Genomic DNA, 26,762 nt, shown 5'->3' with positions numbered 1-26,762 from the left:
CGAAAGAGCAGAGATGTAGAGGTAATAACGTAACTGAGTAAAAAGTCAAAGGTCAGACAACAGCGTGTGAGTGCGTGCATGTGTGCGCCAGCTGATCAGAGTCCAGAGGAGGAGGAGGAAGGCAGGGCTTCTGTTAGTAACCATCCAGAGACAGAGGAGAAGAGAGGGGTGTTGTGGGTAATAATAAAAGGGTGGAAGAGGGAGAAGATTCAGTCACATGAGGATGCAGCACTCGCAGCGTTTCCTCTTGTCTGTACCTGTGGCAGGGGTGAGGCCGGGTGGGGGGGCTGTGTTGGCGTCGGGGTTGGCGGGGGGCGAGGAGGCGCTGTCAGGCTCACGGCCGTCAGATGACAGTTCCGTGCTGACGGCCTCGGACGTGGCTGGCCGCCCCGACACGAGGTCAGCCGCCGTGCCGTCGATGATGGACAGGTCGGTGACCGTCTTCTCCCTCAGCGATTTCTCGTCGTCTTCGTCAATCAGGACCACCTCGGCCTTCACGGCGCCGTCGAAGCCGAGCAGCCGCCTGCTCTCGCTTGTGTCCTCAACGTCCTGGTAGCCGAGGAACACCATGGTGACTGGGTGCTCTGTGCTGGCTTGGGGTGGGGAGGTGAGCTCATTACCTGGGTGGGCCATGGAGCCGGGCTGGGTCGTGATGGGAGAAGAGGGGGGCATCATGCCAAGCCGGGGCTCCCTCTGGAGGGTGACCTGGGCTGGGGGGCTTGAAGGGATGGATGGCGGGGCGCAGGAGGGCGGAGACAGATCATCGATATCTGCTGGGGAAATGTAGGCCCGTGGCGCAGCTGGGGTCACTGTCACATGACCCTTTTCGCCATCTCCCCCTCCAACAGGTCTGGCAGCCCGCTGGATCAGCTGGTCAACCTGTGCAGAGCTCCAACCATTCTCCACGGTGGTGGTGGACACGCCCCCGGAGGAAGTGACCTCGTAGACCACTTTTCTGCCATCGTCATAGACTTTGATGCCACGCGACGCTGCATCCAGCGGGCTCACACGGTTGGCTGACAGGACGCGCTGCTCGCCTGTCTGTGGGTCGTGCTGTACGTTGATCTCCATGGCAAACATTGCTGTTAGGAGGGGAGGGGAGACAGGGAGAAGGGAGGGGTTTGATGCAGAGGGAAAAGTGAAGGGGTAGGGAGGGACCAGTGGAGGAGGTGGGGGGTGTTGGGAGGAAAAGATGGAGGGAGTAAAGCGTGAGGATGGGGACACAGTGTTTTGATAAAACTGATATCTGCAAACTGTAAAACGTGACATTAGTAAGAGACATAACATTACCTTAATGTTATCCTTAAGAGACACAAACCACAGATGATGTTGAGTCAACAAGAAAAACACTTAACTATTTCTCACTGTGCCTAAACTAATTGAGGACAAGTAAACTGTGGATGGTACTCTAGTAACCTGCAGATATTTTATGGGATTAAAGGCTAACTACACCAAGTTTATATATTAAAGTGTGTTTACAGTTCTTGGGGAGTACTACTGCATATGTGAATAAAGTATTACAAAGAATTGTGTGGCTCTAGAGGAAGCTGCATATAATATGATAAATGGCCTCCAGTGATGTCACTCAGTGGCTGAGGCATTGTGGGTAATGTAGGCACCAGGTTTTGAAAAGGAAGAAGATTGCAAGGAATAAAAAGGCGATATCTCTGGTTCTGCTGCATCGATGTTAATCATTTGTTTTTCAACTGTCCATAATGAGTCCAACAGTGTTACAGAAGTGCAATGCTAAACCAGTTGCTAGACCTTTTCAGAATATGGTGACTACATTACCCACACTGCAACTTAGCCACTGAGTGACATAACTTGAAACAAGTTATCAGATTACATCCTTCTTCTGGAGCCACAGAAAGCTTTATACTACTTTTTCCACATATCCAGTAGTACTCCTCAGGGCCTTTAAACACACTTTGATGTGTAAAATTGTTAGCGTAACCCTAGCGTAGTCCGTTATTTAGCAAGTTATATTAGTTACAACTATTTTTTATTCACTGCCTTCCCACTTATTTGGGAAATATTATAAAAATATGCATCGACATCACCAGTGGTCCACACGGTAAATCCTGACAAGGATCCATGCAGTGATTGTATACACATTTGCTTCTGCAACAAAATATTTCAGTTTTCAGTAATTTTCTAGAATACAAATAGATAGTATAGATAGAATAATAAATAGAATATAAAAAGAATGATCATTCTAAAGGTTTAGTTTGTGTCTTTTGGTATAAAGCTTTCTCTTCCTGCAGATAAGCCATAAGCACTACTGTCTTACTTTATCTTGCTGACACAAAAGCTGAGCTTTTATTTTGTAGAGCTTTTCCCCACTGCAAAGTCAGCAGCACCAAATACAATGAAACATTCCCAATAAAGAACTTAACTTTACTACTGAAACTTTTGTTTTTTTCTTTAACTAGAGAAACTGTATTGATATTACTAGGAGAAAAGACTAAAACTACTACTAATCCTAAACCTACTAGTACCAAAACTAAAGCTAACAACTGTAGATCTAGTGCTGTAATACAGCGAAGTAGTACCACTACACAATAACTAATACAAGTGCTGAAAATACAAAGGCTGAAACTAAAACTAAAAAATATAGTGATAGTATCAGGGAGACTGAAGGTAATGCTAATACTAATGTGATTTCAATGTTGCTCACTGATAAGAAATTATTTATATTGAAACTTTAACTGAAAGTGATTCTAATATCTATTAATACAATTACAATATTGACCATAATACTAGTAAATTTTATTTTTTTTGTTTTTGTATTTTGTTAATTTTGCTAATTTTAAATAGACAGTCTGGATTGTAGTCATGTCACAAGTAAATAGTGGGCCTAACATGAACTTGGAGACAGCACTAATTCTCCAAAGTCAATTAAAATATTGATCCAGTGCCTGATGTCCATGTGCTTTCAGTATATGTGTTTAAGTGTATGTAATTATGAATTTATCACTGTCAAAGATTTTTCTCAGCCCACTTGGATGTTAAACTGTTGAAGTCCATAAGAGATTTGACTGTTTTTATGCAAACGTGTGCGTATGTGCGCCTGTCCACCCTGCGCGTGAGTTTGTCCTGGTAATCCAACTTGGCTGCGACCCAAAACCTTCACGTCCTCTCTTCCTCACTCCCCCCCTCCCTCTCTCTCTTCTCTCCCCTCCCTCACCCTCCTCTCCTCCCTCTGTCTTACCAGGTCTTGGTATGGCGTTCTCTCCAGAGGCAGGTGGGCCGGTCCGCGGCTGCGTAGCCAGGACGAGGTGGTCGGGATCAGGGTCCGTGCAGTCCGAGAGAGGGGCGGACATGCAGCCGGTGGCATCTAGTGAGCAGGAGCACAAGAGGGGAAATGACACATGTTCAGGGGGACGTTAGAGGCCGTGAGGGAGAGCTGCAAACACACACCTACAATAGGCGCACGCTGATAAACACACACACACACACATATACACACCTCGGTGGTGTGTAACCACACCCTAACACAAAAACACACACACACTTACGGCCCAGCCCCCCAGTAGAGATATTAACCACACCCCTGAGTGACCCTGCCCGCCCCTATTACACACACACACGCACACACTCATAAACATGCACACACAGAAACAAACACACTCCATCTACCTCTCCCCATCTCTGTTTCAGTGTACACACCAACTCTAGCACCCCAGAGGTTCAGTGCTTATGCAGCAGAAGTGTGTGCGTGTGTGTGTTCGTGTATTTGTTTCTGCTTGTGTGTGTGTGTGAATGTATATGTGTGTGTGATGGCAGAAACAAAGCTTCAGGGGCTTACGGGGCTTGCTGGTGAATAGGGGGGATAAAGCCAGCGACTGCAGGCTGCAGAGTCATGGCCTTGTGTGTGTGTGAGCTTCAATAGTCTCGCTGAGCCGGGTTCTGTGTGTGTATGTGTGTGTTTCACTGCGCGCGCGTGTGTGTTTGTGTGCAGGTGTACATATGTCTACGTGTGAGTCCGGGGGGGTTCAAGAGCGTGCTCTGGCCTGCATCTCCCCTGCCTCAGCGAGACTATTATCCACACACACACACACACACACACACACTCACACACGCACAAACACAGAAATAGAAAGCGAGGGACCCCACTGCTAGGAAACAACAATAACTCAGGGGAGGACACCCAATGAGGTTTGTGCATTTTCAGTCTGTCTGTCTGTGTGTCGGTCGCTCATACCTCCATCCTGGGTCATCAGGCTCTGAAAGAGAGACAGCAGGAAATCCATATGAGTCATAGAAGAGTGATTTCTGTGCAGTTTTTATATAATAATCATGATTGAATGCTTTATACTATTCAAAACTATTACTTAGTATGGAATTTATTTAATAATGACATAATATATGAGAGCGTGTTTCCTGGAAAACAGCATTCATTTGTCTCTTTTCTTGTCTTTACCACTTCTTTTTTCAAGCAATGCTAGAATTGATGCTGCATCCTGACACTACTTGAAAAATGACCAGTTATGTTTAAGAAAATGAGTAAGTGCATTTAAAGCCAACAATTTGTAGCTCTTGAAGCACCTCAACAGCTCAGACACAGATCATGTTCTCTTACCTTCTGCAGGTCTTCTATTGAGCGCTCCGTCTCTTTCAGACGTTCCCGTAGAACCTGCTCTTTGGCTGATATCTGGGACTCTTCACTCTCAAGTGCACCGATTTCAGACTCCAGCCTGCGAACACAAGAAATACAGGAAAACATTTTCTGTTATGATATCCCAAGAGTCAAGCAATAGGTTGCCCTGATCAGAATAAAGTGCAGGACAACACAGCTTGAAAGTTAAAGATATTATGTTCTTTCTTTAGGTTCACATCTTTTATTTTGGGTGACTACTACAAAATGTTTACATGCTCTTAATGTTATTATTTTTCTCATACTGTCTGTTGCTGCAGCACTTCCATTCACCCTCTGCCTCAGCGTTCTGTTTTAGCTCATGCCTCTTTAAGGTACCCCTCCCCAGAAGTCCAGTCTGCTCTGATTGGTCAGCTCTCACAAGCCTGAACAGGCACCACCCACAGTGTTTTGCATCATCTCTACCGGTGTTTTTGCCATGCTGAGATCATTGCTGAGGGCAGAGACTGTAAAGTTGTGAAATCACTACTTTACACAAGTCCTGGCAGCTCATTGAAATACACAGTTTGTGAATATGGGCTGTGTGCATTTTTCTGTAGATTATTTAATTGAGCATTTTGATAGTTTTACAGTATTTATACGGCACCTAGAACTGCTTTGTAATCATAAAATAAATCTCACTTTCTACAATATGGGACATATAATATAAAAATATTGATTATTTGGGAAAAGGCCAAAAAAGATTTAGTCAGATACCAGGTTTGCCTCCAAATAAGATTTAATCACATCTTATGTACTCTTTGTGTTAGACACATCTACTGTACGGTCAGCTGGTTTGAAAACCATTTGCTATTTCATTTAAGTAAAAATACAAATGTATTTCATTGATGTCCAACAATACATATTTCTTCTTTAGCATGTGGCTTGCAGAGAGATATGCATTTAAACTGCACTGTACAGTAGAACATCTGGTTAAAATGCACCTCAGACCACCTGCTTCAGGCCGTCAGTTTCCAGTCTGTTCTCAGTGTCTCCTGGATGAATTTACACCATCAGCATTTTGAAGTGTATAATTCTGATCTGGATGTAATCCAGATGCTTGAAACACATGAAATGACCAGACAGAGACAGGGGATCAGTGAGAAATGTGCAGACATCTGGCCGAGAGCTTTGCCTGGTGGACAAATCTGTACATCCTCCATCAGCAGGTTGTAATCTATCAGTCAAGTGGGCACCATGGTTTAAGTGGAGTTTAATGCATATTATCAATGCTTTCGGTGGTTAGATTGCTGAAGTAGCCTTACTGTTTATTAAAAACAGAAGAAATATGCCATAAAACTCAGTAATCCTGTAGTTTAACGTTGTAATGGTGCAGTTTATCCTGATTGAGTTGTTGCTTCAGATTATTCTGACACCGAGGCTGAAGAATGACAGGATCCATACAGTATATGCTGCGCCGCTAATCCTATTTGCAGAAGGCGTGGGTATCAGTGTCTTATCATTTAGAGTGTAAGTAATCACCTAGTCCGGATTTCAAGTAGTCAGTACGATTATGCACCCCTATGAGATACAGTCCATATGTTTGTCATTGCCCTCCAAAACCACCCATATTACTGTTTTTAAATATTTATATATATGTAATAGATTAACTGCCCTGGTAATTCAGGTCTGGTTAAGTTCAGGCAACCAAAGAACAAATTGAATAAAGTTATGAAAAGATCACTGTCATGGTTAAAAGAAAATAACATTGACTTCAGTCGTCAGTAGGACAGATTGAGAACCTTGGTGTGTCAACAAACATTTTGTATACTCTACACAAACTCTACACAAGAAGTTTTGCAATGGATGCACAACAAAAGAGCCTCAGGAACGTCCATACAACCAGTTCTGTCATTTTTACTGATGATGCCAATCTCTAGGCATCACTATCATTCCCAAATTTGCACCTTAAATAGACCCATGTACACACACACACACATACCCACACATGGACATTTAAGATGGATGTCGCAACAATACTAGGAAGCGGTCAGGGAGGAGGACCGGGGCTGCTTCCTCACTGAACGCCAGCACTCAGAGCACTTCAATGTACACTCCTCTGGGACACGAGGAATTTGTGCGTCAGTGTGTGCAAGCGTGTGCGTGTAAAAGAGATATTAAGGTTCATAACAATGCCATCGGCAGTCGGTCTTCCCACAGTATTCCAGCGTCAATAGGGCTCCCTCATCATATCAGCATCAGTGACCGTGTACAAACACTAGTACACACTGTCCTGACTGCATTGTTTACAGACGTTGTATCTGAAGCTTAGAGAAACACAAGGGCACAGGTTTTAAGTGAGAATAGGTCTGAACTGTGTTGAGTTTTTCGGATATCAACATTTACCATAGAGGATATTTTTGGATTAGCTGGCACTAACAAAATCAAGAATGGTGTCTTTAATGTTTGCCAGAAAACCTGGTGCCTTGGCTCTGATCACTGAGGCCTAACTAAACAAATCCCCATAGTCCACACTCATCACTTCACCTTCTGCCAGTTTCTACTCAAGTTCAGCTTCAATGGTGTGATATTTGGATGTGATACTGCTACCCCAACTGTGCTGTGGCACCATACACACATATATACAGAATATTTCAATAAAAAAGCGGAATAATGAGGAATCTTTATTTGTGTTTCATTTCATTTTCATTTCCTTATGCGAATGTGGATCTTTCAGATCTGGTCAGGGCCTTGGCTCACCCTGCCTTGGTCTCAACACCTCAAACTCTTGGTCCTGTCTGAGCCTTGAAATACTCTGGTGTTTTTTGTTGAATTGGTTTCAAACCCTCAAAGTCTTGATGACTTGGCCTTGGTTTCGGTGGTCTTGACTACAACTCTAGGCGCCACAAACAATTGTTTTCAAAGCTTTGATAACTGTGTGCACCAAGTACCCTTTCTCACGGATACATGTATACGCTCAATAACATTAGCCAAATGGTACATTACATGCACACATCACTGTATATACAATCTTTATTTAATCAGGTAATCTCATTGAGATCAACATCTCTTTTGCAGTGGAGACAACAGAGAACAGCAGAGCAGTCAGCACACGCTCCAGAAGCTGTGGTGTGTTGGGTTAGAGCTGCAGTCGAGCTATTCTGCAGTAAGAAGCAAAGCTTTTATTGGCTGCGTCTGTCACACAAATCTGTTGTTTGTCTTTGCTGAATGTAATCACGCACTACTTTGGATGGGATCTGAAGACTGAACAATGCACATGACCACTTTCTCATCATTGAATTGGCTTCTTGTAACTGTGTCCTTGCCATTGTTTGGATCAAGATAATCACCACAGTGTTACTGTGTGTGTTACTTGAAATCAGATGATTCAGGGGGTTTGTGCATTAAAAAACAGCAGAGTATTATTTCTTGCTACAGTAAGAATGTAACAAAACATAGCAGCATGCACAAGGGCTATTTTAACACCACTGTCAATACTGAAGAGAGCCACAATCTAATCAGAATGTATTGTTCATTATGATACAGCATGTCAGGCTCAGGTTAGACTGAAACTTGATTCGTTCGTTTTGTCTATACTTACTATGATACTACACTTTCATCACTCTTACCCTTTCTGAAGTAGCTTTTCAGCATTTTCTCCGACTTTATATCTGTGTGTGTTTCTTGGTCTAGGAGTCTCAACAGCAGTGAGATGGTGGTTATTTATAAACACAGTAATGCTGGACTGTGCATCCTATATTTATCTCTAGCCTTGCTGGTATGAGAAACAATCGCCCAACCTTGGATTGGAGTTGCAAGGGCTGCACCACAATGTGTAATCAGTTTATGTAAGTAGACTACTTGCTATACCTAGACCTCTAAATATAGGCCTATCAAACTTTGTTTTCGGGTTAGTGCATGCTAGCAGGATGTGCTGAAGGTTTTAGTGGAAGCAAAATACGTGTGCTTGTTTATCCTTCCAAAATATTAAGTTGTTGACATAAAGCTGATAACTGTTTTACTTTACTTGTCTTTACTTGACTTTATTGTCATTTTATTGTCATTATTTCTGTCGCTAATTAGACTAATCTTCAAGTAAAAATAGATCAAAAATCTACCAAATATATGCTTTATCATGATGTTAGCAGGAACAAGAAATTAATTGGGGATGATTAAAGTCTAAAGTCTCTAAAAATTGTCTGGTCAAATCCTGCTGGCAGCGATAAATAGTATCTACGTGCTAACAGGCTAACAAGCACTGCCTGAATCTTTCATGTCACGTTCAACTTTGGTTAACTTTGACACACAAATTTGAACAATATCAAGCTGTTTTGACAATGCTGACCTTTGGGGAAATTAACAGCTGGAGGAGAAAATGGAAGAAGCTAGGCCTACTGTAGCTTAGGTAGGCTATTAGCTATGCTGTATCGTCAACATCATTTCACTGTCGTAGTAAAAACTCTTCCACAGAAGACAAATGGTTTACATACAGTTACAAGACAGGAGTCAATGGTACAGACATTTCTTTTGAATAAACGGAACTTACTCTCCCGTTAGTGTCCAAGTTAGCCTCCTGTCAGTTTGCTAGCTCAGAGATGTGCGTAGTTTAAACGTGGGATTTGAAAGTGTAAGAAGTTTGTGATTAGTAACCAGTACATGAACACGAGTCACAAAGACCTACAGATGCTGTTTTGGACCTCTAACACAGAAAATGTGCAGTGTTTGTCAGTAACCATGTATATTTGGTTGGCGGATGAAAATTTCCTGTCTTGTTCAGCCCCTCACCATTGTCTTTCCTTTCTGTAGCAGCTGTCTGTACCCCGTTGCCTCTCATGTGGCTTCTCTTCCCAGCTCCTCTCTATCTCATTTCCTTTTTTCCCTTTCTGGCAGGGAAATGGCTTTTACTTCTGCTTCCTGTAAGCTGCACGAGGTCTTGCCAAAATGGGCAAGAAACAAGATTTGTGGCCGGAGGAGGACGCAGACTTCAGGAACTGTATTATAGCCTGAGGAGCATCCAACAAGACAAATGCTAGAAATATTCACTGTGAGTAGCATACATGCTTTAAGCTGCTTTTGACACTAAAATAAATTGTCTAAATCCTTTCTAATATAATCATAACCCTTCTTTGTAAGTACAACCTGTCACCTCAAATGAAAAACTGCTCTAATATCACCTTTATAATCCTGTAGGGACTCATACTGTGTCTGTGGCACCTAATTAGTTTATCCACTGTAAAAAATAGTAGACCGTAGGTAAGAAGGGTAGGTAAGGAGTCGATATAGAGAAGGGTGGGAGGGAAGGTCTAACCTAGGTGAGTATAAAAGGAGGGAAGTATAATTGAACATCACAATACGATCTACTAAAACACAACAGCAAACTACAACCTCAAAATTATTCACCTCTCAATGAAAATTCTCAAAAGTGACATTTCCGCTAGGCCCATCAGACTGGGTGAGATCACTGTGTCTTTGAATGCGTCAGTCAGCTTGAATGGTCCTGAGATTATGTGCAGAGCAAACAGGAACACACTGGCCAAACTTGTGTCTGGCGCCCTCCAGTGATCAAACCATAAAAATGACCAAAACTGTGAGCACAGAAGAAGAAGAAACACCATGATGGACCCTTCTGACAATCAAGTCCTGTGGTATTTCCCACCTTTCCCGAAAATAAAATGATACTGGTTTGTTTAACTACTCTTGACCAATCAAATCAAATCAATTTTATTTATACTCTTGACTGATGATGAAGACTTAACCTTTTCATTAACCATCCGACCAGATGTTACTCCTGTGTCTCTTCCTTCTTCATCGTCATACAGTCCAGGGTCCTTATAAAGCATGCATTAAGTGCATTGTTACATAATTAAACACTATGTAGCTAGGTATGCATATAAAACCCAATTAATCTGAAACATTTACTTTCAGACTGGATGTTGCAGATTGGAATATGTGATTTATGCACGTGTGTGCGCATGAGGCAGATGAGGCCGTGACCTTGCACTGCCTCTTCTCCCTCCCCCCTACTTCCTCTTCGTCCTCTCTTTATACTTCTGTGTCTGGTGGTGTTGCTATCTCTGTGGCGATCCTGAAAAGGGCCAGTGATGTCACCGTCCCACCCTGTCAACCAACCGCAGGCCAGTTGCCATGGATACGCCTGGGTGGGCAGCAACTGCTTTCCACATCATACAGGAGGAGGAAGAGCAGACATCTGGTTTTATGTTTGGTCGATGTGTGTGTGTGTGTGTGTGTGTGTGTGTGTTGGGGCTGTCAGAGATACATAGACTGACAAAAACAATGACAGACTGAGGGTGGAAGAGAGGAAGTGTAACCACGTTGTGTATTTATAAATGATGCTGCATGTGGGCCGTGTGGGACCGTTGTACACTTGCTTTCTAGGTACAGTTCTTCTCCTGGAGTTTTTTCTTGGACACTTTCTAAGATGCAGAGCGGTGCAGAGGATGAAAAAATTGTATTGGCTGAGGTAGGCCTCAGTAGGTGGAGCCACAGGGCCACATTTTTCTCAAGCAACCCATGAAGAGACATAACTTAAAGGGGCAATATGTAACAACTTTAGCTTATAACATTCAAAAATTAACTCAAATTGTCAACAGTGAAGAAACAACAGTTTTGACGTTATGTCAAAGACATGTATGTATTGTGTTGCAGAGATATCTACTTAAGTTAGCATGCTAACCAGCTAGCCTCAGGCCTGAAAACCTCTTTCTCCCAGCAGTCCAAAGCTCCTGTGTTACTGGTTTCAATGCCAACATTCCCCTGGTAGTCCGGCTGGCTGCACAGCTAACTGGGCTAACAAGCTAACAGTAGCTATTTGTCATGGATGATTAAACAGAATACATTTAGCAGCAGTTAGCAGTTATTCTAGTGATATGCTGTCCCTATTTGTTGGGAGAATTAATTCAACTGGTGACCAATTCTTACATATTGCACCTTTAACTTTAAATTTATATCTATGAGTTTCCAGGGGACGTAAGTGGGGAAACAATTATGGCTGATACTTCCATAATTCATCCAAGGTATAATGGAGGTTTGGAATAGGTGGATAGCGCTGTTCAATTTTGACTCTCTGCTCATTTTTCCTGTCACCTTCAACTTCAGCTTAAAATGTCATTCAAGAGAAAAAGAAATGTAGTCTGTAAGCTGTTTAGCATTTATAAGCAGCATATAAACATTTAATGAATGTTCACAGCACACTAGAATTTAGTTGTAAACAGATATAGTTGTTAATTTATGTATTTGTCTACAACTCCTTCAGTTTGTACCCACAAGTGAAGGCTGGTGTATAAATAGATAATGAATGACAAAAATATCAAAACAAACTTGCATTAATATAAAATATGTCTTCATAGGAGAAGTTCTGATTGGTGACATAAAACTACAATGTAATATACTATAAACCATTTATTAAATATTTATATGTGAGCTATTAATACGATCTGGTTCATTTTTCAGTAGTTCTTCGATCACAGCTTCTACAGATGTGATTGCATTAATGGTTTTAATGAAAAGCAGTGTTGCTTTGCGAAGGCTTTCATCAGTGGCCTCCAAATTCAACCGCAACCACATTCACAATCAATACACACAGCTCAGCTCAATGAACCATACTCAAGCCAAATGAAAAAGGCCAACACTGAATCACTCCATTACTTGCCTACAGCTGAAAAAAATTGCAAAATTGCAAAGTCCTTTGGGGGCTAGCTTACTCATGCTAAACAAAATATTTCACAACACCATGTTACTACATACACAACCTGCCAAAGTCATGGATCAAAGCATGTATCATGTGTCTGCACTCTGTCCTCTGATACACTCAGGCACACCGATGCTGGTAAAGATTTAATGCTGTCAGACAGAAGTCTGCTTCTTCCTGTTTCTGTCCCGAGTGTTGATCTGTCTTCCAGATCACAAAGAGGAAGTTGATTGAGACTTGGCACAAAAACAGATCTGGAGCTCTTTGTTGTTTCTGCTTTTGTCATGATTTACTGTCCCTGGCTGAAATTCACACTCAACATAAAGACATATTATATGTCTCTTGCTATCTCTGTCCGAGTCCTTATCTGTACCATTGTGTAAAGTTTAAAGGGAATAGAAAGGCAAATTAGAGGTTCTGCTGCCATCAACATGACAGAGCTGGCAGAATGGATACTAAATATACTATACAACCACAAAGATTCATCAGAAGTAGTAGTATAAGTTAAATATAAACAGTACTTAAGTAAATGTCAGGACTTAATGTAGCACCCTGTCATGTTTCACCTCTGTTATTATTTGCACCCTTGCAGCTAAGGTAGCACCTTATCTATCATAATATCTGACAGTGCTTGTGTTTTCTATCAGTTCCTTACAGTGAACAGATCTGGGAAGGTGTTAATGACACATTCAGTGGGTTTGAATAATAATATCTCAATATCTGAGTGACAGGTGAGCCTGACAGAGCTGTCTTTGAGTCTCAGCACTGTTGTGTTAAACTAAAAGGCCTTACTTCATAACATTGACAGTTCTGAGGCCATGAGACTCTGATTAAAGAAGCATAAGTCTTCGAAAAGATGAATCATTTTAAAATTATATTAGTGGTCAAAGAAGCCGGGAGCTTATGAGGCTGTGTGATCTTTAAAAATTGGGTTATGTACATATTTGTGATTTCTCAATGATTATCTTTTTGATAAATTTTTCTATTCGTTTTTTGCTCAATCACTTCAAAGTTTAGTCAGTGAGAAGTCTTGAAAATGCCTTACTTTGTCTAACCCCAAAGATATTCAGTTTACAACCTTATGAAACACGTAAAAAGCAGAAAATTCTTAGATTGGAGATGCTGGAAACAGAAAGTGTTTGATGTTTTGCTCTAATCAATAACTCATTAATCAATTATCAAAATCAATTAATCGTGCAATTAAAGGTGCAATATTCAGACAAATAGGGGGCAGCATGTTGCCAGAGCTGTCGTTAGCTCAATTCACCGTGCAGCTAGTGGCCGTATTAGCTGACTTTGCCAGGACTGGGAGCTTGAAGTACCAGGGGGAGTGTTGTTGTTGTTTACTACCACCTCTTGAGGTACAAAGTAGCTAGGGGCTAGCTGGTTTGCTTGCTTTAATAGATATCTCTGCAAAGACAATACATAGACGTCGTTCACATAATGTCTAAATGTGTTGAAAATCTCAGTAAATTTTTAAATACTTAAAACTAAATTTCTTACATATTGCACTTTTAAATATATACTATACAACTGCATCTGTAAGCTACAATGTTACAATCATGACATGTTGCTTTAACATAAAAAAAGAAGTATTTAGCTTCAAAATACACCCAAAGGATAAAATGTAGTCCAGGCTCTGTTAGTAAAAAGCACTTGTTTGTCCACCCCAGGAATTTACTGTTTTTTATTTATTTAGTTGACTTCCTCATTTGATCTGACTTTAAATGAGAGCAACAGTTTAATGCGCTGATAAAAAATAAAATTAGGGCGTAAAAGGATAAAAGCCAGATCTCAAACAGTCGAGTGTCCCAGAGGAACGACAGGACATTTTTTTCCGTTTAAGCAAATGGCCGTGACGGAGTACCTTTTCATTCCTCTGTATATACAATCTGTTCTGTTTTGACATCAAGATAGATACCAAAGACTAAATGATTTTGGTTTTTGGAGAGTTGAAACACGAGTGTGTTATTATTACAAGTTTATTGTAAACTGGGACTTTGGTTTAGGTATAAGACGACACAAAAGGCTGTGTAGGATCTGATTGTATCTACAGTAAATGTCCAACATGAATCATGGTTGTGCTGTTCTCTTAAATCCAGTCTATCCTAACATGGTGTCCCGTCTGAACTATGTCACATTCTGTGACTTATTTTGGACTTTGAAGCAGATTTGTTAGGTACAAGTTTAGTGTCTGCGGTTTGTTCTCACTGCAGTTGCTCAAATAGTTTCTGAAATGTTGATAAATTCAGAAATTAGGGCAGGTTTACTCTACAAACTGCATCATACTTTTTCTGGTCAGTTAAAAAACTGTGTGCTCTCATACTGCCACTGTGAGGCAAAAGACAAATATTCTTAGAACGTTATGTAACACCATACAGGGCACTTCAATGGGCTTGTTGCAGTAAGTTTAGTTTGCTGCAGCCAGACTGCCTGCTGGACCTTGTGTATCCTCCGCACTCCATTTGCCTCTTCAGCACAGTTTAGAATGAAGGTTTTCTGGACTGGTAACTGATTGATAGTTAGATAAGATTAGATGTGACTTTATTGATCTTCTGTAGAGAAATGAGGTCACTGCAGCAGCAGGGTTCAGCTGGGAAGTTAAGACTCTCAGCACACATAGCAAACAGGAAAAGAGTAAAGAGATCACTGTGTGAACATAGCAATGTGATACTCATACATTTAAAGATGTGGCTAAACATTTTTGAAAAATCTGCTTATTTGTTTCCTTGCAGAGAGTTAGATAAGATGCACTCTCATGTCTGTTAGAAAATCTGAAGCTATAGCTAGTTAGCTTAGCCTGGCATGAAAATTGGCAACCAGCAGAGACTCTGGTAAGCTGCTGCGCCCCGGCAAGGAGATAGTTCAGCCAACATCGCCCTGTAAAACTGCGACATGATGTTTTTACATGTCAGTTTTCATATGATTTAAACACATTAGATACACAGTGTTAGTAAGTGAGCTTTAGATACTGAACTGAACACACAGATATTAGTCTTGCCATGCCTCGTTTCCACAAAGTTTTGTTTAGAACCTAGTGTTCAACAACAGGAAACACATTTCTTTAAGGAAAGGCCACAGAAATGGAAGAAACTTGAGTTTTCTCTGTTTTTACATGAACATGGAGCATTATTCGGAGGCAATTTATCAAACTGAAGGCAGCTTCCTCTGGATCCACTAAATGCGCTATACTACTTTTTTCAGATATGCAGTAGTAGTCCCTAAGAGCTGTAAACACACTTTAATGTGTAAAATTTGTGGACTTTATACATAAAGAGGTCAGGTACACAGTAATGCAGATGCACAGGCTCATCTTGCTGCAGTGTCCTACTTTTTGTCCATGCTGCAAAATAGACTTTAACTCACTCAAATACAATTTTGCATGTCTAAAATGCTCCTGCACACACAATTCCTCCTAATGTCTCCTCTAACGAGTTGGGAAACTTGTCCTGTAGCTGTGGCAGGGAACAAGCAACGATCCAAAAGTAGCACGGTGTGGGTACGTGTCGGGCTGGTGCCACATTGTGAGAGGGCCTATTGCTGCTGTGTCCCTTTCTCTGTTTACTTAGCCTGTCCGTGTAATGATAGGGATATCTGTACAGCTACCACTGCTGCTGCCACACTCTCTCATTCTGTCTCCCTCTGTCTGTTTGTTCTCCGGGCTCTGCAAAGTAAGCGTCTTTTCATGCACACAATGGCTGCTATTTCTTCATCGTTCTGTCGCTTTGTGTGTTCCTCACGTTGCGTTACAACTACACTCACAGACTGCCTCTGTCTCTTTTCCTTCTCTGTGCTCAAAGACCGTAGGTATGTGTGTGAAGTAGCCCGTACAAAGATTGTACTGTTCACTCTTTTTTCCTCACGTCATTTTATATGATTTCCAGTTTAAGGTCAAAGGCAGGCACGGCTTACTACACCACACAAAGACGCTGCTGTTGTCCTTTGTGTTTTGTTTTTCATAATGTGTTTTCCATTAGCTTTGCATAATCGTATGGATAATCTGAAGAGTGGCTTGTTCTTTCTTTGTGCATTTCTCTTTTTTTGTTCATGCATGTGAAGCTCAGTAGCACTAGAGATGTTCTCCACAGACAGATGCAGCTGTTCCTCCTCTTTCTTTCTTCCACTCTTGTTTATGTGTTCTCCAGTGCATGAAGCGATACGAGCATCCATAAAAGAGCTGCCGCTTTGTCTTTGTTGCTTTCTGTCATTAAAATGTCTAACGGTGCATGTGTTATTAGTCTAGCAGCCATTAAAGTGGGACAGACAGAAGTCTGGGCTTCTGTGCTTTTGGTTACAAGACAGTGTAGTCTATTTGAGAAGTGTTTATAGGTGGAGGAAGGTGACGTTTTCATGGAAATCCAGGTTTATTCATGATTATAGCTTTAGTCACCCTCTTTCTCTCTCACATACACACACACACACACACACACACACACACACACACACACACACACACACACACACACACACAAAAGATAATGCAGAGTCCATATTCGTCCCAACGATTCACCTCTGTCCCTATCAGTGGTGGAAAGATTCCAGTTGCCCGGGTTACGAGATATTCTGGGATGTGTCCCATAGAGTGTAAATATAGATGCCACACCCTCTGCCTGAAATACTCACACACACACACACACACACACACACACACACACACACACACACACACACACACACACACACACACACACACACACACACACACACACACACACACACGTACACGGTCACACAAAAAATCAAATTAGAAAAATCTCACCACCACAGTGTCACATCGCACTCAATTTTTAAGTTTTTAAAGCAATTAACTACTTTGAAATCGATGTTCAAGGTCAATGTTTTGAGGTAATTCAGTGGTTAAAGTGTTTTGACTTTAAGGTTTGTGTGACTGAAGGCACTCCTTGGACTCCCACACATGAGCTCTGTGACTTTATTTCACCCACTGGAGGAGATTGTTTTCTGGAAGCCTCGAGGATTGAATCTCAGACAGCTGAGCTCCACTTAAAGCAATTTCCAGCGCACATCTGAGACCCTGGTTCACTATTGTAATTGCTTGAGAGCTGCTTCTGCAGCATTCCTTACATACAAACATGCAAGAAAAATGCCAAGCCATTTGATCGCGTTCTAAACTTGGGTTCTGCGGAGACAGTTATCATTCTTTGTACTTTTGAGAACTGATACAATTACTGGTATATATGCACATTACACAACCAAAAGTGACAAAGGCTATTACTAAGATAAAACAAAGCAAGGGATAGTTGTATCACAAAGTTGTCACAAACTTCGAGATTTAGTCAGAAGCAGTCTGGGAAAAAAAGGCATTCAGGATGTTTCTGACCCACTGTGGGTGATTGTGGATGATCTGTGGTTGTGCGAACTGAGCCTTTAACTTATGGCACTGGGTTTTTTAAATACAGAATGTCTTCATCCTTGTGATACTGCTCGGTTTTCTTCTTCCTGTCGGAGGAACTAAATAAAGCCACATTTGGCCACACTCTAAACACTGGAAAATAAAGTGAAACCAGACCAAAAACACATGTCACTGTGGCACAGTAAAGAATTATCTTTGTGGCTTTAATCGCTTTTGTGAGTAACTGCAATATGTCCTCTTTGAAACAGAGAACTGGACAACAAGTCTATTCAACAGCTGCTGAATGAAGTGATTCACACGACTCGGCTTCACAATCACAACTGTACTTTTGGTCCACAACGCTCCGTCTTTGACCATTCACTCTTGTTCTGTTCAGACCAGAGCGAGTGTTATCCTGGCGTTCGTGGCAACGTACGATGTTGATGTTATTCCAGAGCTGGTGATAAGCTACAGTAGCTGCCGGCTAACAGAGTCTCTTTCATGCGGAGATGTGATAGATGAGGAGGTGGAGCCTGACTCACGGATGCCAGTTTGACCCAGAGCCTCATTTTCTGAGCGTGCTCTGATCTCCTTCGCTCAAATACAAAAGCTACCAAATTATATATCATCGAATAAAACATTGAGTGTTGGCTGATTACTCCCATTACTCGAAACTGACAGAAGTCTGCTTCCACTCCACTCCCGCCACTATTCTTTAAAATGCTTGTATTTTATTTTTTTGTTAATGCAGTGGTGTGTGTGTGTGTGTGTGTGTGTCATATTTTCCTCTACCCTTTGCTGCATTGTGCCAACAGTTTCTGCTGCTGTAGGCTGTGTTCTTTCTATTTGTCTTTGCCAGAAACACCGGGGAAAGATCCCATTTAGAGGCTTTTCCTTTCCTTTTAATTTCCCAGGCATTTTTTGAACTTTCAAGGGCGTTCTTGTCCACGCTACTGTATATACATACATTATTAAGGCAAAGTCAGCGATTTGGGGGCCAGCCTTCTCTTTTTTCTGTGCATGAATAAACGGTGATATGCATAAAAACTGGAGTATTGTTGAGGTAGGAATAAGATACAGTTCAGCCTTGTGTCTATGTAAGACAGTGCTTGCTAATAAGTTAATAAGTAATCAGTTTACCAGAGGGCAGGCATGGTGCAAAAAAAAAAAAAAATCAGGTGCGTCCCTGGGTGATAGTGAGTTTATTGTGTCTCTTTTAGATTTTAATGTGTCACAGTTTTCACAAGTTTCACACTGAGTAATCCATTTTGTCCTGGAGGTGTCCAAAGGAAGATTTCAATTCGTCCTACACATTTTTTTTTATATACTGGAGGACGGGACATTACTTGTCAAGAGCCCTTGTTCCCAATATGATGCACTGTTCACACAACAATTTTCACAGTTAATTCTCTTCAGGAAAAATCTAAAGAATCTTCTCTATTGTACTGACTGTGGACAGCTCTTACAAATCTAAAAAGATTAAATAAATAAACGTGATCTCAACATGCCTGTCCTGTCTCAGAGAAGACAAGGTGCAGCCCAGCCCAATTCTCACACCCTGCCAATGGAAACACTCACAGCTTGGTTTACAAAGCATCGCGGTGGCAAGAGCTGGCAGGCGCTTTATTCATAGCACTGGTGATCTCATGTCCAACCTTCATCGGGGGAATAAGTGACTATCTAACAGCAATGCTTGATGGGAATCAGGAAGCTCCTCCCAGAGACACAAACGCAGGAAGTGCCCAAGAATCACATCACTCTCTCTTTTTTTCTCCCGTCTTTCAACCGTCTCAATATCTAACTCTCTTCCTTTGACATCTACGCCCTGCTTTCACTTGTTTTTCTGTCTCTGCTTTATGAGTTTCCCTGTTTCAGCCCTCCAGCTCTCATTTTCTTTAATATCTCCATCATATTTTCCCCTCTTCATCTATCCTTCTCTCATTTCATTCCTGGTCATCTCTTGTCGTTTCTGTTTTTAGAGAAGATGTGTAATTGTACAGCTGCTGTTGGTGTTTGTTTTCACATCAATGCACAAGAAAAATGTGGATTTTGCTCTAAGGTTACAGAACTGTCCCGTTGAAATCCAATACTTCTGTAGTTACAGAGTGTGTGTGTGTGTGTGTGTGTGTGTGTGTGTGTGTGTGTGTGTTTAAACCACTGTACAGTATGCAGTGGTTAGTCTCACAAAATTAAAGCTCTTTACTGGGACTTTGGTTCGATGCTTCAAATATGGCTGATGGATGCAAACTATTGTTGCTGTCCTCAGAGAATCTACATTTTCACTTCGCAGCTAAACATTTGCCAGACACATTTTAAAATTGGAGGGAAGAAAAGCAGATGTGCAGTGACAAAAATCCATTTGTCAACTTTTGTTATAGTTACTCTCTTAATCCCATCTGTTCAGTATGTCAGACCTGATCAGCAAGGCCAAAATTATATCATGAAGACAAAACAAAGCCCCACGCCGAGTGTCACTGTGATGTCCACTAGCGTACCTGTGTATCAGGTCTTCCAGCCTCTTGCCTTGTTCTTCATCCTGCTCCAGCTGTTTCCGCCGTGCCTCCCCTTCCTCCACTGCCATTCCCTGGAGGAGCCATCGCTCACGCATGGCTTTGGACTGAAGAAGGAAAGAGAGACACAGTTAGGTCAGACAGTTTTTTTTTTTATCGGAGATGTTACATATTTTGGCAGCCATTTTAGACATCCTCCTCCTCAGGTCAACTGTGAATGTAAAGAGATGCTCATGTTTATAATGTCAGATTTGTCTGACTCAACTGGACTGATTGGTGCCCCCTTGGGTGCCCTTACAGTTGACAAAACATGATAATGAAAAAGTGCCCTCCAGGTTCCCCTATCCAGTGGACAAAATGTGGTCAAGTGCCCTCTCACCACTATAAATATATCACGATTTTCTGCACGCTGGTACCCCCCACATACATGTGGTGCCCTTTTTTGCCCCTGCCCCTCAAACAGCCTGAGTCCGCCACTGCTTGTAGAAATGTCTCTTAAACACAGTTTGTTCACCAAAAGCACAATGTGTGCGTCCTTATAAAACATTTGCAAAGCAGATTTTCTGAACATTCTCAAACATACATTGTTTACATCCATGTTTGCTAACTGGCAGTCTTCATCTCTACCCTTTACTTAGGATTAACACATTTCTCTGGGTCATTACCACCACCAACTGCGATTCCGTTGAACTGCATGAAACTGGCATGTACCCAGTGAGCTTGTGAGCCTGCATATGTGTCTTTGTGTGCATGCACAACAATGCAAACTAAACACGGACCCCCTCATCAAAACACATCAGTAGTAATGGTCTCGTAAAGATCTACAGAAACACCACCACACTCTTCAAGTAGCTCTTATTTTCTTTGCCTCTTGCGATATTATTAGACATTATCAACAGCCAGCGGACCTTCATGGAAACTAATTTGTGAGAGATGTGTACGATGACTGCCAAGCACGGCTATAACAAATAAACAAACACTCACTGTAGGCCCACACATGCACACAGTATTTTAGATAACACAGACTTGAAACTCAGCTGTTACTCACAGGAAAACACAAAGAATCCCATCAGGCCAAGAGAACGACAGTAATTAGTCATAAAGTAAGTCTTGTTGCGTACAAATACACATACATTGAAGTATTTTTGGGGTTTTGCTCTAATTGTTCATCCACAAATGAGTCTGTTTTTCTTTCTTCTTTCTTTCATTCCTGAAAGTTTTCTGTGAACTTTAACAAATGTGTTTTCGTGAAATTCCAAAGAATCTGCCTGCTGCTTTCAGTTGGAATGCTTCTGTTTTTTTATTAGATTTTACTGAACTAGTCTATTGAATAAAACAAATCTTATGTGAAGCTGTTGTCTGATAAGACAGATGGCAGTTTTTGCCTCACAAACATTCCCCAAAAGTGGATTCTGTCTCTGTCTTTACAGCAGTTATGTCTCCAGGAGTCACACAGATGTCTGATATAATCCCTTTAACACAATGTTTATGTTACTAAAATGTACAGTCGACATTAGGTCTTACATCAGGGCTGCATAAATAGAGGTAAAAGTACCAATCATCTCATCACACAGGGGTAAATACTTTTCCTGAATGTATTAAAGATGAATGCCAGAGCTGTGTGTTTATGCCACTAATGTCTCAGTCTGGGACTGTTACCACAACAGAGTCGAGCACTTAGCTTCACCTTTGGCTGTTTACTGTCAAAACCATTGCTTGGCTTGAGGTCGTAGAGCTGACAATTAACAGTACGAGTGCCTCCACATATGCACACATTCACTGGCACACAGCACACAATGAGCTCTGCAGAAATGATTCCAAAGCATTTTACCACCTGCTGTCAGAATGTGGCAGCGGGGCTGTTTGTTTGTTTGTGTCTGCGTGTGTGGCTGCTACACACCCACATGGCCGAGCTAACCTCACATAGATCATGTGCGTCACGTATTCATAGCTGTTGGCAGGAAATATTTTTGAATGAGGCTCAAGTTGTGCAATCATTTATGTCGCTGGACTGAATGGATACGCTTGTCCAAAATCCAATTTAAGCATTTGATTAAAATTTAAACATCACAACGACTGAAATACCTTCGGATGTTTGCAGTTTGCAGAGGGTCAGTGTTCCCTGTCACACATTTACTTAAAATTTCAGATTGCTCACAGCTTATTTTGTCCGCTGAGATAGAAAAAGGGTTTGTGCATAACTCTAACTTGTTGTTGTTGTCTATCTTGAAAAACAAAATAAGAAATAAAGCTTTCCTGGTAAATAAAGGTGATAGAATATACATATGAAACCTGGAGTTACCTTAAAGTACCCATATTATGCTCATTTTAAGGTCTATACTTTTAATTTGGTTGTCTACTAAAAAACATTTACATGTTTTAATGTTCAAAAAGCACATTCTTTTTTTCAGAATGTCCATTTTTGCAGCATCCTTTGTCTGAACGCTTCATTTTAGTGCCTGTCTCTTTAAGACCCCCCTCCTCTAAAGCCCAGTCTGCTCTGATTGTTCAGCTCTCACAGGCCTGAGCAGGCACCACCCACTGTGTTTCTGCATCAGTCCTGCTGGTGTTTTTGCGACCTTGGCCGTGCTGGGGGCGGTGTGACTGTATAGTTGTGACATCACAACCTTACGGAAGTCCCGATGGCTCGTTTGAAGGCTCAGTTTTTGACTGTGAACGATTCTTTGCAGATTGAGCACCTAGGCCTGCATTATAATTAAAAAGACACATGGAAGTCTCACTTTCTAAAATATGGCACCTTTAAAGCCAAACTGACTGGTGTTGTCTTTAAAGTGGTTCCATGAGGCCAATAAAGACCACACCAATATTGTGTATGTGAGGCAAAAAAAACGTCATTTATTTCGAGGAGGATGCTGGTATTGAGCTGACTCTAACGTCTGACCACCGTGTGGAATTTTAGTACTACTGTACAAAAAAGTCATTACTTAAAAAAAGGTTTTCTGGACCAATTCAACAGTCAACAAAACACTGATAATAAAGTTATGTAGGGTAACTGACCAGTTGTTTCCTTTTGAGAACCAGCCTGCTCTCTGCTCTCTCTCACGCTGTTTAATAGACTTTCCATTTCCTGTTGAGCTCTGACACACAACCGCTCCAATCTGTACTTTTGAAGGCAAGGATTGGGGCCGGTTAGAAGGTCTGTGCTATTCATCAGAAACTGAAATAACAAAATTGTCGAGCATCAAAACATTCAAATGCATAACTGCCAGAGGGAAAACCAACCATGTACTGAGGAGACCAGGCTGCAGCATAAATCCTGGCCAAAGGTTAACTTTACTCTGAAATCATCGCTGTGTTCAGCGTGGACCCAGACTCAGATCAACGCCTCCATTCTGAGCGGCTTGAATCGTGCCGCCCAGAGGTCCTTATCAAATCTCTGGGCTCCAGTCTCCATTTCCTCTCCCAGGCCACTGCGTCTCTGGAGAGCGGACTACAAAGCCTGCTTCATGCTGCCTGGCTGTGTGGCACTCAGAGGTAATGGCCATTAAATGGGACTTTGTGGCCAGATGCTGATAACATCTGGAGTTCAAGCCTGCTGGTGTTGTATGCAAGAACACTAAACAGAGCAGTACACAGACTCTGAAGACTCTGATTTGATTCCCTGCTTAGCCCAGTAGATGATAGAGCAAAGCAGTACCATGTTTAGGTTAGGGAGCATTTAGATGATATCTGTTACTCTTACAAATAGGATCTTTAACGTGTGGTTTACAGCTCCCAGCTTGGTAGCATCCCTTCTTCCACAGAGGCCATTTCCATAATAAATACATTCTAGTGTTTTCAGCATGATGTTGTTTGAGGCACCAAGTAACGTAATAGAAACTTGGAGCAATATGGTGGACATCTGAACATTTGTGCAAGTGTCTCTTTTGGCCTATATGACAGTATCGGTTTCAACATGACACTGAATGTATCATGTCAGCCAGCGTGTATAAGAAAACATGAAAGGCTATATTTTTGGCATCATTTTCTAGAAACATTTAGTGTTAACAGCTTAAAAAACAAAAATGGATTTAAGGCCATTTATGTTCTGGGAAATTAAAGCTAACAGGCTAACGTCAGTGTTAGCTTCTCAGATCCTGTTTCAACTTTTTGACACAGGGCTTTATTTCGGCAACCCCTGTGGTCGCACCACCGCAGCCTGAACGCACTACCCACACTCAAAATGAAAGGGAGGATTGTTGTTTTTGCTACAACAACTGATTTGGTCTGAATGAGGCCTTAAGGCGCTAATCACGATCTGCAACGTACCCGGTGTGAGTCTGGTGGGAGACCCCATCTCTCCCTCCTCACTTCCTGTCATTTCTCTACTGCCAGCTATCTTGCAGTATAGATATAGCTATGCAAGTATACAGTTATGCAATCAAGCATAAAATGCCAAAATCATGACAAAAAACAGACATCGAGTATTTAAAACAGCCAATGGAAAAGCTTTTTTGACCAAGACATTGTTTGAATTATTATGAGCCGGCGATTAGACAGACGAGAGTAGAAAAACAGACATTGTGTATGAAAATGCTGCATGTAATTAAAGCAGAGTTCCCTGGGGATTTCTGCAATGCAGACATGATTTAAATAAAACAACACAAGCCAGTAGTTTAAAGTGTAGTCACTGCAGGAGTCTGAAATGTCAGCAGTTGATGTCATATGTATAATTTGTTATCATTATACTTTCCATGCAGAGCAACTGTGTCAGGTCCAAAAAAGAATGAAAGGAAAACTGACTGAAATGCACGCAAGTATGCATATAGACAAAATATTATACAAAACTTCTACTTGCACATAAGGAACTTGTCAGGTTCAAATTCAGGCAGTGCACAAACAAACCAGCAAGGGTTAGATTAGGTATAATGTATGTTATTACGCAGCTTGCCCAGAATGTATCATCTGGACTCACTGCTGTGATTAAACCCTGGTGCGATCGCTTCATTAATGGTTGTGCTGCGTTGAACAAGTTGCTTCAATGGCCAGATACACACTGTGCACATGGCTTTAATCAATGCTCCTCTTCTGTCCATATTTCCATAAGTGGGTGTTAAATGGTGGAAAACACCGGCGTGTACAGGAATCAGACTTATTTAATAAAGGAACCATTCATGCCAAGCGTGTTTAAGGTCTGTAATTAGAGAATGGAATGTATTTTTATGGCAAATATTAAAACCTGGCTGCCATAGATATTTGTAGTATAATGTGTACCCACAGCTGAAACCCCACCCACTTAACATCTGCGCAGCATTTAAGGCCGCAGAATTTTAGGAACAATTCCTCTTCAGCAGTCCAGTATGCAAAAAGTGCATGAATCATGCTGTGCATTCACTGAGTAAGCAGTGACAGTATATATTTTAATTGAACTGCTTTTAATCTATTTTTGGCTACATTTATTCTCGCATACATTCAAAAAATATAATCAGGAAACAGAAACTAAAGTCTTAAATGTCAAAATGTATTTTAAAAAGGGACATGACATGGTGTATCAGGTGCTTTAGCTGGTGCGTCTCCACCTGACAGGACTGATCATGTGTTTTTCTGAGCTTGTGTGCGAGGTCAAGGGACTCATTTTTCATTGGCTGAAAGGTTCAAGAACACCACATAAATAAGCTGTTGATTTTTTTCAAAACTCACAATCTGTCAGCAGTTTGTAGCTCTGTTTACGCACCACTTACGATTTGAACGTCACATCAGTGTTTACTTGAAACAAAATCTTGGCTTCCGAGCAACGGCTGGCAGTAATTATTAAGGGATATGTTTATGTGTGTTTGGATTCGAGCTGTTTATCTGGAAAGAAGAAAACAGCCCTGGCCTGCCCCTGCTTGGCCAAGGGAAACTCTAACAGGCCGGCACACCGGGAGCACGGAGAGATCTGGATGTTTGGAATAAAACCCTACCTGTCAGCCACAAGCTAACACATTTATCTGTGCGTGTGAATGATTAAATGCACGCACGTGTAACAGCAGTACCAGAACAAAGCTGTTAAGAAAGGCACAGGATGTATGTTTGAGAGCACACAGTCTCTTTATCTCTCTGTGACTTTTAGGGTTAAGGGAAGAAGTCTGTTTAGGAAAAAAAGAAAGAGGGATTGAGTGGATTAAGAGAGATGAATGGGTTTCACACACACATTTGTAAAGCTTTCATGTAAGCATCATTCATCTGCTAACTTCTAACCCCAATTTGAACTCTCTACCTTACCTTCACCTTTACACTGACCTCATTGTAATCTAACCCCAAACTCAATATCTGACCAACGGTCACATCAAGTCTTAAGCAATACATCATCTCTTAGTGAGATCAAGAGGAAAATGGATTTAACATTTTTACCTTTTGCTGAGATGTTTTTTCCGTTTGTCTATTGGATGGTTGGTTGGTCAGCAGGGTTACACAAAAACAACAGAACTGATTTCCAAGGAAATTGGCTGGAGGATGGATCGTGGCCCAGATTAGACCCCATTAACTTTCAGCCCAGTTGCCAGGATATGTCAGCACTTTGCATTTCTTTTACATTTGGCGACTGGGTTGTAACTTTTTGTGCGGATCTGGAAAAAGGGACAGACCCAGGAATTTTGTCTCACTTTCTTATCAGGTTGCTTAATAGCCGACCCATTT

General features: G+C 41.5%; 1 protein-coding gene across 1 annotated transcript in view; it reads right to left on the bottom strand.

Annotated features, from left to right (window-relative positions):
• Positions 1 to 26,762, bottom strand: part of palm2akap2 (PALM2 and AKAP2 fusion) — a 95,290-nt gene that overhangs the window by 41,556 nt on the left and 26,972 nt on the right. The window contains exons 4-8 of the mRNA XM_073477359.1: positions 20,130 to 20,251; positions 4,583 to 4,697; positions 4,205 to 4,226; positions 3,212 to 3,337; positions 258 to 1,082 (exon numbers count right to left, since the gene is read on the bottom strand). Coding sequence (XP_073333460.1) covers positions 258 to 1,082; positions 3,212 to 3,337; positions 4,205 to 4,226; positions 4,583 to 4,697; positions 20,130 to 20,251 — 1,210 coding nt within the window. The remainder of the gene's footprint in view (positions 1 to 257; positions 1,083 to 3,211; positions 3,338 to 4,204; positions 4,227 to 4,582; positions 4,698 to 20,129; positions 20,252 to 26,762) is intronic.

This window comes from Pagrus major, chromosome 12 (assembly GCF_040436345.1).
Source record: "Pagrus major chromosome 12, Pma_NU_1.0".
NCBI lineage: Eukaryota > Metazoa > Chordata > Actinopteri > Spariformes > Sparidae > Pagrus > Pagrus major.
This window is presented reverse-complemented; position numbering and strand designations above follow the sequence as displayed.